Source organism: Carettochelys insculpta, chromosome 12 (genome assembly GCF_033958435.1).
Source record: "Carettochelys insculpta isolate YL-2023 chromosome 12, ASM3395843v1, whole genome shotgun sequence".
Taxonomy (NCBI): domain Eukaryota; kingdom Metazoa; phylum Chordata; order Testudines; family Carettochelyidae; genus Carettochelys; species Carettochelys insculpta.
Genome location: NC_134148.1, coordinates 18107985 through 18121989, shown reverse-complemented (window position 1 = coordinate 18121989; position 14005 = coordinate 18107985). Strand labels below are relative to the sequence as shown.

Below are 14005 nucleotides of genomic sequence, written 5' to 3'. Positions count from 1 at the left end.
TGGCTCTTCTCAAAGAAAATAATCTGTTATGTGGGGGGAGGGAGTGGGGACCCAGCAGTACAGAACAGCTCTGTTCAAAGCAACTACTTGAACCGCAGTCCCTAAAGCAGTCAATTATTAAACCAATTGCTGTTTTCTTTCTATTAATTCAATAATTGACTTGAGTAGTCAATAGTTTGCTTTGGTTTTGGGTGACCAATCTTTCTTACCCAAAAAGATTCCTCTAGTCACATATTAAATAAGAGTGAAAATCAGTTTAGGATGAGACCCCAAACTTCACCCAAGTTCTTTAGAGGGTTGGGTTTTGGATAAGCTTCCGCACCCGTTAGCTTTTCATTCCAGGTGCCTCTGTGCTTTCTGATTCCAGAGAGAAGTGGCATTTACAAAAGCATACAAAAATGGGATAATTTCTAATCTTACTAATGCACTGAAAATCTCAACCTCCCTCCCCTCCACCCCCTGACAAACACTAAACCAAGTCCAGCTCCTGTGAGGTTTCCACTCCATTTCTGAATAGTGCCTATGAATGTTCAGGTGCTTTTCTGAACCAGATCTCCCAATGTTTTCAAGTTGACCTTGGGCTGTGTAGCTGTCTAAGAAACAAGCAAGCACTACCCATAATCTTTGGATTCACACAGCAGCATCAATTTAAGCCCTTGAAACTTCTAAGGAAAATGAATTCAGGGGGATATGTGGACAAAACCTTTTAAGTTCAGTTGGCTCTTTGTTTTGTGTGAACTTTGATTCCATATTGTCTCCAGATCACTCTGTATAAACCTATTTGACTACATGAGTTACTCTGCTTCTAAAATGATGGTCCATGGGCCAGCAAAGACTAATGAACTTCACCAGCCTGAATTGGACAAGAGCAACTTTTGGTGTCTATCCTTATTCCAAATCTGGAGGAAAGTCAACTTCTTAGCTCTCTACCAAATGCAACAAGAAAACACACATACAAAAATATAACCAATGGTTTTGTTTTGGATAGTCTACTCATTCAGGAAGCACAAGCTACCCAGCAGAGTAAGTGACAAAATAATCAAGAGGATTTAAGTTAAATTATGAATGAGTTATTATATCCTTTCCAAAGCTGCCTGTACGGGGCATTTCTGTGGTATGATTACCTCACAGGCTTTTGGGAATGGAACACATGGTATTTAAGAATCTTATTGTTACTGGAAGAAAAACTGGATGTAATCCTGCAAAGAAGATCCAAAAACAAAGAGCACTTCTATGACACTAGAGAGCTGACACAACTCTTTACTCATGCAGAAGGTAGACATGCTGTCTGTATCATGCAACATGTCATTCATCTCACTTAGGAAATGAAAGGAGAATCCTGCTGAGCAAATTAGAATCAATGGTAATACAGCTGTTAGCTACAAACATTTGTTTGGCATGAATCAATCTTGACTCTCCTGTAGCTTGCTTTGATGGTCTCTCTAGTATCTTGTTGACTAATGATGAGATCATGGTTTGTTAATCTAACTGCATAAAGAAAACATTCTGCCAAGCAAAATGCAGCTTGCTTTTTGGGTTTTATTGAAGTTGTTTATGGACCTTGTGTTTACATAGGCATCCAAACCCATGTATTGAATATTTATTTGGCTTATTATGCCCATAACTGCATGAACATAAAACTGAATCATATCTTTAATCTGAGTTACTCGATCTGCTTTTTAATGGGTTTTAGCTTGAACAACATGGAAAACAGCCACCTAAAATACATTTCTGATTGGCTGGTGCTTCAAATGTTTGCATGCTATCACTGATTCCTATATTGAGAGCATGCAAAAACTGGATGGCATTGCAAATCAGTTCAGATTTAGAGGCAATTCATTTGTTTTCAAGCAGAAGTTATTGATACACATTAAAGATTTGCACAGCCAACTGGTGGATAATGTGTAGCAAGATGCAAGTTTATATTAAAACCTTCCCCTTGTCAATACATTTGTGATCTGTATTGTATTATTTTCATTTGTTCTGTTGACTATATACTTACCGGCTACAGTTGGGTATGTCCAGCTTGATTTATTATTTATTATTAATCCTATATGTTCTTACAAGAATTCATGCTTTCTATACACATGGACATAGGATTAGTAGTGTTAGTAGTTTATGATGATAACACTATTATTAATTTAGTAAATGTAATACGAAGGGCCTGGCCTTTTCATCCTGGCCTTAACTTCCCATAAACACCCAATGCATTGTGGTTGCATACATTAAGTTATTTTTTCCATTCATTCAGTAATGCTTCCCTCTCATGATTGTAAAGTACAAGTGGGGATTTTACAAGACCTTGATTAGAACAGACAATACAGGCTCTTCTGCGTCTACTTGAAAAGTAGGAGACTAGTGAGAACTGGATGGACTTAATTGTGTCTGTCACTGTGGCCAAATGCTTCTGACTATATCATGAGTCTGTTGGTTTGGGAAACTTGTTTTAAAGGCCCAGTTCCTTGAGCCATAGGATTAGGTGAGAATCACAGTTTGTTTGTTTTTTAAAGTGAAATAAGCTTCTGGTCCTTTTGGCCATGGCGGGGTGGGGGTGGGGGGACAAAAAAAAAAGAAACTTGAAAATGTGACCCACTAAAGGCTCAATGCCACAAAGCCACATAAAAAAAAAATCCAATTGTGTCTAATGTGTTTAAGCCAATCACAATTTTTTAAAGCTCAGGATTACAAGATAATGGAATAGCAAGAACATATTCTTTATAGTGAAGAGCAGTCTGTTCCTTACTTTGAGGGACACTACAGACACACTAGGAAGTCATCTTCAACCACCCATTAGGAGTTAATTTAATGTGGGAGCAAAACTGCAAAAGAAAATTTCCATTCTCAAAAAAAAAAAAAAAACAAACCACCTTGGCAAATCACGTGCAAATCTGGACGCTGTGTGCTTCAGATATTTATTGGCTTTGACAGATTAAAATCTGATGGTGTTCTAAAACTCTCAGAAAATGCTATTTTGATCTTGACTGTGGTAGAGTTAGCTGACTGCCGAGTACTGCATGTAAAGCACTTCACACAGGCATTTTTGGTTGCTGCAGATTTAAAGTACCTGGATGAGAACTGGATTGGCCCTGCAAGAATGGCTTTTCAGAGCCCTTGTCAGTATTTAGACAAACGGACTCTAAAAATGAGACGATCTTGGGAAGAGGAAGCTTGTTAATGACCATTTGATTGGTTGTATATAACTTTAATATAATCACTTCTTGTGGACTGCCTGGGAGCACTAGATTTTTAAAAAAGGATGTGAATGCAGACAAGGTGGTGAGATAACAGGAGACCAAGCCCGTGAGGTAGGTGGCAAGAGCGAAATCACAAAGGGCTGTGAAAGCCAACCAGAGGGGGCTCATGATGGCATACAAATGTAGGGGGAAGGAGAACTCAGTAGCTTGTGCATTGGCTTGCTAAACCCAGGGTTGTGAGCTCAATTCTTGAGGAGGCCATTTAGGGATGTGGGACAAACAGATTAAAAAAATCTGTCAGGGTGGTGCTAGGCCTTGTTGTGAGTGTAGGGACTGGACTTGATGACCTGTTAAGGCCCCTTCCACCTCTATAAGAGAGGTAAATAGATGGTAACATGGGCAGATCAATAGGTGAGGAAGGGACCATTTAATGTGGCAGCTAAAGTTTGACTGACTGGATGGGGGAGAAAAAGGGTGTCAGTGAGCCCCTCAAGGAAGAAAGGGCAGAAACTGAGAAGGGACATACTGGTACTCAGTTCATTCAAAAGCACCTAAGAGAAACAGCCAACCTGGTTAAAAGTCCCTCCATCAAGCAAGCTGCTGAAGAATATAAATCAGCATGAGCCAAGACACCAGGATCATTGCTGAACCATAAAGGGACCATGGCAAAATTCCCATGTCTGGATCTTGTGCTTAGCATGATTTTTTTTCTTTAGTGCATTGGTTCTCAAACAGTGGTTCATAAACCACCAAGAGCCTGGAGGAGAACTTTTCCTAATGAGCCATCGAGAACCAGGCACTAGGAGATTAGGAGAGGAGATGATCCATGGAGGGATGTTCCTTTTGCAAAGTGTGTAGGATGAAAGAGGTGAAGGATTATTGTTTTGTGCATGAGATGAACCATGAGGGCAAGAAGGTGGAGGAAGGGAATAATGATGGTATCAGGGAAAATATTAGTCATGGGATGGGAAGATGAAAGGGAAGCAGAGGCATAGTTTGACAATATTTTGAGGGTGGTGCTCCAGTCAGACCAGTGGGCCATGCATAAGGGAGGTGAAAGAGCAAATTCCACACCTTCCCAAGGCTTGTGTTTTGTTGGGGACAACACACCTCAACCTCCCAAACTTTGCCCAGGAAGGGAAAATGCACTTGGAACACCCACGATATTTTAAAACAATTCTCTAAGTGTCCAAGCAGCTGATACAGCCATGGAGAAGAGTCAGGGAATACAAACTGACCAACAAAACAGTCAAAGGCCTAACACCAGAGCCATCACAAGGTGACTAGTTCCTACTTTGACTGATTCCAGTACTATGAGCCAGAATGTGCTCTAGCAAGGCCTGCATGGATTCCACTCTTCAGTCTCAGGCAAACTCCCTGTATGGGACCAATGTCCCAGTTTCAGTGTACAGAGCTGCGGAAGGCACACTTGCAAAAATATCTGCCTTTTGGGTCTTTGTTTCCATGAGATGAAGCCAATGGAGATGCAGGACTTCAAACAGAGGGGATGAGGGGCTTGTGGAAGCCAGCTATCCATTGGCTGTTCCACACGACTACGTATTGCTTGCTTTGTACTGACAATTATGGAGACATATTCAATGCTGCCCAGTGCTGTCAGGTGATGTCACAACTGAAATATAATTTTGGTTGCTTGTCAAAAGAGAATAACCAGGCTTGTTGACATGAGAGGCAAAGCGGTAACTACCCCGGGGCCTGGAGATCCAAAACTGTTGACCATTGTTACTGCAGCAGTGGTGGCAGTTGGCCCAGGAGCCCTTTAAGTCATCACTAGAGCAGCAGGTAGCTCACTCCACAAGTGCTGAGAGCTGGGGGAGTGTGATGCCACCTGAGCAGGACTGAGGGCTGGCAGAGAGCACAAAGCCGGTCCCCCGCACCTTGCCCAGGAGCCAGAGAGTCTGTAGGCTCTGCTGAGGACAACATATATAATCACTTCTCTGTACCTCTGCCACCCACTAGGAAGTCAGACCATGCAGAACTCGTCTGAGATGGAGCACTGTTGGCTTTGTGGAGGGACAAGACATAGCAAATGGTCACCTGCCTCTTTTTCTACGTGTTTATCTTTGTTTTACTGATTTTGGTTGGATGTATTTGAGAAAGTTTAGACACATGACATAATCTTTGTTTAAAGATTAATCTTCAATTCCTGGAGACACCAGGACAATTCTGAAGGGCCAGCCAGCCCTGTTTTACTTCCCTTCATTCTGCGCTGCAGGAGGGAATCAGCAGTAAACCAGGTGAGCTGAACAGTGAGTTTGGCCCAACCAACAGATTCTGCCCAGTTCTTGGGGAATTATATTCCTCCAGATTGCCACTATGGGGAGTTACACTTGTTTACTGAGAGAATGGAAATCTTTTATCACGCCAGTCAATTGGGATCATACTAGCTCACTTGGTTTAGGAGAGAAAATGCAGTTTATAGCCCTGACTGAGGAAAGTATCGCTAGACAGGACAGAATTTAAGCATATGCTTAAAATTAAGCATGTTCTGAAGTATTGTCCTGAACAGGCATGGATATAAAAAGGATATACGTCCCCTGAAGTGGGGCCTCAATGTGCCAGGGATTGAATTCAAAATCTGAGAAAAAAAGTTATCCTCATTCTGTGGACAGATTTGAGCCATAACAAAGGACTCCAGCATAGAGTCATGGTCATGCACTTGTTCTTGTTAATTCTTATTTCTATTTTAATTGCTTTTTTCTTATTTGTGAAATTATACCAAAAATGATCTTTTCCTTCACCCTGGCTTCTTGAAGGAACTCTTCTGGGAAAGAGAGAATAAACCTCAATTAATTCTGATTCTGCAAACACAAGATTTTTTTCTTTGTAGGCAGATGGGGTGCTTAATTAGCCTTTGAAGAGACAAAATATGAAATGTTTACTGTATAACCAAGAGGTTCTAGTGGTGGAGACTTGAGATAAACCCATGCTTCAGGCATTTCAACTGGAATAACTTTGCTTTTCTTCTAATAGGTTTTATCATTAACTTGTTAGGGCTAAAATATTAACTGCCTGCACTAGCACCTGGAAGAGCTGTGGGAACAGAATATTTTGGCTTTGTGTGTATCTGATAGCTGTAGGAAATCACATCATTGGAATATACAATTGGCTGGCTGAAGATGAGAGTAGATCCACAAAATGATTCTATTTTTATTTCATTTAAAAAACTCTCTCTGAGAAGTCTGATGCTCTGTACAACCATTGATATTACAGCACCATGTTTAAAAATGTTACAATGTTGACTTGCTATTACAAGAATTCAGTGTTACAGGAAATCAGAAACAATATGGAACAGTTTACACTAACTTTGTATTAAAATGTTCCATCTGTTCTTGCTTTAGGTTCTTAGAGAATTGCTTTTTCATCTCAGTAATGCTTTTCACTTCCTATTAGTAAGGCTTTTAAAGGTAGACACTGAGTTAGTATAAAACCCACAGCTTTTGAGTTTTAAACGCCTGTTAAAACAAAAGCTGTCTTGAACTACAATAAAAATTTATTTTGGCTACAAAAGACAACTTTGAAACTTAACCCATCTGTATTATTTCTCCTCCAAACAGCGCAACATCCTGTATAATAGAATATTTATCTTAAACACAGACCACATACCTTTATGAAAACAATTGTTTCAACTTAATTTATGGGAAGGAGGCAGGGAGAGGGTAAGAGAGAGCTGTCAAGCAAACTCATATTAGGACGTCCAATATTTTGTCATGCTAAGGTGAATTGGTTATAGAACAGGAGTTTTAGTAAAATTGTTTCAATTTTTGAAGTAATCTGAAATCAGACGTTTGTTGCAATTGGCTGTTGCTTTTTTGCATATTACCTACATTTTCATAGAAATCCCCACACAGTTACACATAGTAATTTTCTGCAAGGGAATTGGGTGTGCAAATGAGGCAGACAATTGTATCCACGTTTTACTGACAATTCAGGTCTTAACACAGTCCTAACATCAGAAGTGTAAGTGCACCAGAAAGTACTGAAAGTGATACATTAGCCTGATCCCAGAGTCACTGTGTGCTTAAGACTCCCAGTCACTTCAGTGAGCATTATTATGCATGCATCTAGGGGCTGCAGGATCAGGTTACAATCCCATACCAACAGTAAATCTATTTCACAGCAGAGGGTAGTCTACCCTGGATGGATACAAAATGCCCACTGGGCTCAGTGGGAGTCAGATACCCATGCTACAGAGAGAACAGCTTCGCGCACTTGTAGGATGGGGGGTCCATCCATAAAATGCTCTGTCAAAATCTCAGTGGAACAGAACCTGTTATTCGCACTCTCTAAATATTACCAAGCCTGAAACTCCCATTGTGATTCATTCCCTTCTGGGTTCCTTTCTTTCCCCTCCTCAGACAGCAATAAGGATCCTTCCCTAGTAGCACCAATCTGTATGCCTCTATTATCTTCAACCTGCAAATGGGAAAGGTGGTCTTTGCAGAAACCTGAGAGTCAAGTAAAGTCAGTGTTCTGATTGGTTCAGCCTCTTTGGGCTTGTCTATACTTACCGGGTGATCAACCCATTCAGTGGTTGATCTTCCAGAGTTCGATTTTGCACATCTGGTAAAGATGCACAAAATCGATCTCTCTGAGATTGGCAGTCGACCCTCCATACTCCTTGCTATCACAAGGAGTAAGGGAGTTTGATGGGAGGAATGCTCCCATCTGCCTCCAGCAGTGAGGACAGACCGTAAGGCCAACTGCAGATATGTCAATTCTAGCTACGCAGTTGCTGTAGATAGAACTGTGAATACGCAGTCGACTGTAAGATCTAATGTAGACTAAGCCTAAATGTATGTAGATTAAAACTATTCTCTTTAGAATTAACCTCTTTAGTAGCTTCTAGGTCACGCAGATTATGGACATCAACAAGGGACTTGTGAACCCTATGGCTTACACTACGCAATCTTTCTTACTCACCTTCCCTAATTGTTGCCTTTAGAGTTCATAGGAAATCCTAGCAATATTTTCCCACATGTGCTTCATGTGCCTTGGTATTCGGTATAGCAGGCATTAAGGGGAAAGTGATACACCTCTGCTTTTTTTATAGGTTCAGATGGGAAGGAGAGATCAATCTCATGTGCGTATATCCTTTCTGCTGGATGACTTGAAGGCCCTACAATCATGAGCTTGGCTGTAACTCCCTAAATATTTTCTGGATTGGTATCTTACTGTAACATATTTTAGAAAAATAGACTTACCTCAGTAGATCCAGTAAAAGCAATTTTATCTATGCCAACATGGGAAGCTATTGCTGCTCCTGCAGTTGGCCCGAAGCCTGGCAAAATATTGACGACTCCTGGTGGAAAGCCAGCCTAGCAAAACAGAATTAGAGGAAACATGGGTTGTGAAAATTTACCAAGAGAATTAAACTAGACATGCTGTGGTGGTTCCTTGGTTGTAAGGACAGCCAGAGACATTATTCCTGTCAATTATTCTTACCTCCTTGATGAGGGCTCCCATGTAAAGCGCGCTGAGTGGTGTTTGCTCTGCTGGTTTAATAACTACTGTATTGCCACAGCACAGAGCTGGGGCAATCTTCCATGCAAACATCAGCAGGGGGAAGTTCCACTGTAGAAAAAAATACAAGTTGATAGATGGAAAAATATTGTAGTGGTGCTTTGTTTTCAAGATGTCAAGCTGCTACCACACTGATTTCTCAGGCTTATCCTCCACATAAATCTTTCCCAGCACAAAGCAAGGGGTTTCTTAATTACCCCCATTAAGAAAAAGGCAACAGCAACCTTTCAATTCTTCTTTCTCTTCTACTCAAAGAATTGTAACTTTCACCCCGTCTTCACAAGAAGAATTTTGCATTATATGTTAATTTTTTAAATCAACACTTATATTTTCATTGCATATTTTTGCAGTTGGTTTGGTATCTCTTCTCTCCCTCCCCTGGCCCCTGCTTCAGGACAAATACCTCCTGGCTCCATAGGTGCGGGAACTGAGGTTGCGAGGGTACTGCAGCAATCCTGGGCTCCTGGCCTAGCGCCCAGGGTCCCTGCTGCCTCTCCATACTCTGAGAGCTCTGCAGCCAGCCCCATACCCTGGGTCTTTGCTGCTGGTGCTTCATGCCAGGACTTTGATCCTGGCCTTTGCTTGGGGGAGGGTTAGGACAGGGGTAAGGTGAGAGATGTCAGCACTCCCACTCTTAAAAATGTTCCCGCGCCATGGCCTGCTCTGTGGTGTTCAGAAAGAGCTATTTTGCATGAGTGCCGGAGATTTTTTATTGTTCTATGTGTATCTAGACTTCTAATCCCTGAATGTTTTTTAAGAAAGCCATAACATTTTTAGTCAAACCCATACAAAATGAACTGATGGGATTATAGGAAGTAACTTCCCTACATCCCTCCAAATACCTCTACTGGTTATTATTATTACTCTTTTTTGTCTATTTACTCATAGAGGAAGTTTTAAAGTGTTTACAGATCATTGCCATGGAAATATCAGAGACAAAAAAAAAAAAAAGCAGGCTGTTACCTGTGGCATTTTCATTCCAACTTCATGTTGAACAATTGCTATGATACACATAAGAAAACTAGAGACAATGAATTGGTCCAGACCAAGCATCTGCTGGTGCAAATTTGTGCAACTCCATTTATTTCAATTGAAGGGTGCCAATTTAGCACAGCAGAAAATACGGCACATTATATTTATTTGCTGCACAAAATGTTTAGAATTCCATCTAGTCGCAATCACCAAAGGAATTTATCTTTGGACCTGAGCTTGCCAACACTTATGCATGTGAGTTACTTTTCTCATGTGAGCAGACCTGTTGAGTTCATGTGAGTAAAATTACTCACGTCTGCATCCGCAGTATTGAATGTGTAGATTTAATTAATAATCTCAATTGGAAAAAAACAGAAATATCTGCCATGAAGATTCAGCCGCTCGCTAGAACGTGTTACTGCCTGATACATATCAGCTGCCACTCTCTTAGACCTCTCTCTAGCCCCTGGCAAGCTTGAAAAAATACACAAATGTCTTTCCTTCACTGAACACCCCATTTTTTTCCTCCCTGGTTGTTTATAAACTTTGGAGGCAGAGTGATGCTTTAATTCCATTGCTAGTATATAAACCTGGGAGTGGAGACATTGTGCCAACAGCATGCTGACAAGCCTGCATCTCTATCGCCTTTTTCAGTAAAAGGCTGAAGAGTTTAGCGCAAAATGTGGCAGGGTGACGACAGGCAACCCTCGTCAGGAACTTTGCAAGATCTGTGCTCATCCTTGCCCAGGAAGGTTTCCAAATAATTACAACTGCAACCTACATCTCAGCAGAAAGCAAATGCAATGAAATGTTTGGAATGTATTGTTAGCGCCTAATTTACAGCTGGATCGTGTACTATCTATCTACTGAATCCTTCCTCCCCTTGTGTCACACTGCCACAGCTGTCAAAAATGGAGGCATCTGGGCTGGATACCCCTCCATCAGCAGTAGCACATTCTCCATGAGGGGATCTCAGGTCTGCAAGAAGCTTCATAGCCCTGGCCCCACACGGCCCAGATTTGTTAACCTTCAGGGTATGCTGCAGCATGCATGGCTACAGGGATGGGGGTTAGATCTGGAGCAGGGAAGGGAGTTTTGGGGAGTGCTGGCTGTTTAGCTGTATTTTTGCAATACACCGCAAGGGTGGGTAAAGCCTTGTACAATTTGAAATAAAGTAAATAAATCCTGCGTTCTTCAGAAACTTGGGGACCTCCAGCAAAGTGCTCAGGACTTCCAGCTGCCAGTGGCTTCAGGAGAACTTGCTGGTTGAGAGCACTGAGCAGCTCCCAGGAAGCACACAGTGCCTTAGGACTAGGTGTTAAGGGGCTGTCCCCACAAACACCTATGCACATGCTTAACTTTATACAAGTCTATTGCCACTGAAGTCATTCATTCCACAGAGCTACTTATGTGACTACAATCAAGAACTTGTGTAGGTGTTTCCAGAAAGAGGGCTTAGGCTGTGAGCTTCTTCCCATGGTGTTCATAGAGAGGGTCAACCACAAGAGTCCCTCTTAGAAAAGCAATATAATCACAAATAGTAAGAAGAAAAAGGCCTTTACGTTGTGAAAATTCATTTTTTTTAGGTTGCTCCTTTTTATTGGAATTTCTGCATATGCCAAACTCTCCCCTCTCCCTGGCTGTTCAGTGGCTTGCAGTAGACATGACTAAAACCAGCCTCAACAGAAAAGTCTGAGAGCATCTTGATTAGTTCCCCGATGCTTTGTAAAGGAAAAGCTTCCGCACCATATTTTAATAGCTGTACATGAGCCTCCCATTGAAATTTCTCCCAGAAGCCATTAACCCGCACTTTTGAAGAGAATGCTTATTCAGTGAAGTTCCCATACAGTGTGTCACAGGAGTTTGCTGAGGATATATACTGTGGTGGGGTAGGGGAGTATTAAATTTAATGAAATAACAAGTGCCCTTATCTCTTGCAACAAATACACTAAATCCTTCATGTTTTAATAAACTGCACAATGTTAACTGTAATGATGTCTCTTCTGGAGTTTCTTCTCTTCTAGCTTTATAAAAAGAAATACCAGGAGAGAACAGAATTAAAATACATAACATTGGACCAGGAACTTGGAGGAGTCTGTTAAATTGCTGTAAAAACTAACTAAAAAAATGACTGCCACAGCAAAACATCAATTTTCCATAAGTCATGCGAACATTGATAGCTGATGACAGTGTATTAACACTGTTTTGCTTTGCTTTTTTTAATCATGAGAATTCTATGACTTGAGAACTTAACTCCTAATACCAGAGCTAAAACCTTATTAGCGTGTTCAAATAAGCATTTGCAGGGAGACTGTTAAAGATATGTCAACAATATGAGCTCAGCTTTCTTTTCGTAATGGAAAACACACATAGCTGAGGTCCATGTTTTATGTGTCTTTTAAAGGGAGCTGGTTCAAATGAAAATAAATACAAGGCACTAGCAGAGATACTCACAGGGATGATCTGTCCACACACTCCGATGGGTTCATGTCTTGTAAACGTAAAATAATCTCCATCTGAAACAGATGAGAATGGTTACTCTCAAGAGCAGTTTGACTTGGCAGAACAAATAAAAGGGGAAGGGGAGGTGGGGGGAACTTTAAGGATCAGCTTTTCCTGGCAGTGAAAGAAAGAGTAGTCACTGAAATGTCTTTCGTGAGCCAGCGTGGGAAATTTGGAGCAAACCAATTGTTTCTTCAGAACAATGGTGTTTGGGCAACACATGCAAACATGACATGCTTGATTCCTTTGGAACAAGGACTATACGTGTGCAAAGGGCATGTCTACACAGCAGTTACACTGCACCTGTAGCTCACCTGTGCCAGTGGACTGAGACTTGTGGATCTTTGGCTAAGGGGCTCAGCTTGAATTCTGGGATCCATTCGTTTTGCAGGTTCCCATAGTCTGGCTCCAACCCAAAGCCAAACATCGATACTGCAAATAAACAGCCCCTTAACCTAAGCCTAAGTCAGCTGGCAGGGGCTCCTGTGGGTTTTAATTGCAGCATAGACATGCCCACAGAGGTTCTGGCAGTGGCCTCAAAGGAAGCCACTTACTTGCCTACTCTGCTTCCAAGCTGGAAGAAGAGAACTAAAAAGTAACCCTCCAAACCACAGAGAAAGAGCTGTGTGGCTTGAGAGCTTCTCTTACACATTACCTCCGAAAAAAAAAAAAAGAAGCTGCTCCAGGGAAAGATATTACCTCACCCACCTTGTCTCACTGACTATTTTTTAAAGCCTTGAAACCAAGATGTCAAAAAAACCCACAAAAAAGCCAAACCAAAAACAAACAAAAACCCCAAATGTGGTAGATCCCTGACTTTAAAATCAGGCCTATGCCCGGCCCAGAGGTTAATTTAAGGGGAGCAGGCTCTTTAACTAAATCACCACAGTAAAGAAGGTAAGGTGAATTACTTCAAGAAGTAAGCAAAAAAACTGAAAGCTCCCTGATTTGGGAAAGGGAGTCTGATCTTTCCTTTCTGCCAACCTTTCACTTTGCCCTAGTTAGACCTATAGGTGTCTGAGTGTGTCTAGGAACACATGTATTTACAAACATAGGCCATCTGGTTAAGCACCAGAATCACCTCAGCTAACTATGGGTAAGGCTGGTGGGAAGTGTACCTAGACTCAGTCTGAAGGGAAAGGGTGAAAATTAGATCACTGAGTGCTTTTGGGAACCTGCAGTGGACATTTGTTCCACACATTTGGTCACAGTAAATGGGTTAATCCAGAAAGTGGCCTGGTTTTAAATACAAGCTTCAGCTTGGCTTTGATTAGAAACAACTTTTTTTAGGTTTACTTCTTTTCATAGGTCTATTTCATGTTGTGTAGGGGAAACATACCCATAGAGCACTACTGCACATTAACCAGCTGGGATTTGGCTTCAAAGTTTTCAAGACATCAGAAAGAGAATATTAGTTATAAAGCGGTTAGCAGCAGTCTATGTGCAGCAGAGGGAGACAAAAGAGGAAAAGGGGTCAGAGAAAGAGAAACTAATTCAATAAGAGAGAGAAAAAGTGTGTGTAACCCAGGGGAAGGAAGAAGAAAGGTGGGTGATAAGTCCGTTTGGTCTGCTTGGTGTAGACACAAGAAAAGGAGGAACTCTAGTGAGTGGTTTATGTTTCAAAATTAGTGGACTACTGTATTTAGAGCTTATTTTTAAAAGACTCATAGAAGTGTTAGATGAAACAGCCCACTGATGTAACAGGGGAGCTAAGGAGGACAACTGCACAAGGGCCTAGAGATTCACAGGGACTTGGAGCTAGTAGTGGCTACCGTGGCAATGGTCAGAGCCCCAGA

The 14005-nt window shown here is 41.4% G+C and overlaps 1 protein-coding gene across 1 annotated transcript in view; it reads right to left on the bottom strand.

Moving 5' to 3' along the window:
- The window catches only part of ALDH1A2 (aldehyde dehydrogenase 1 family member A2), a 76505-nt gene that overhangs the window by 19530 nt on the left and 42970 nt on the right, over window positions 1-14005 (bottom strand). The window contains exons 5-7 of the mRNA XM_075007164.1: window positions 12162-12223; window positions 8658-8786; window positions 8417-8530 (exon numbers count right to left, since the gene is read on the bottom strand). Coding sequence (XP_074863265.1) covers window positions 8417-8530; window positions 8658-8786; window positions 12162-12223 — 305 coding nt within the window. The remainder of the gene's footprint in view (window positions 1-8416; window positions 8531-8657; window positions 8787-12161; window positions 12224-14005) is intronic.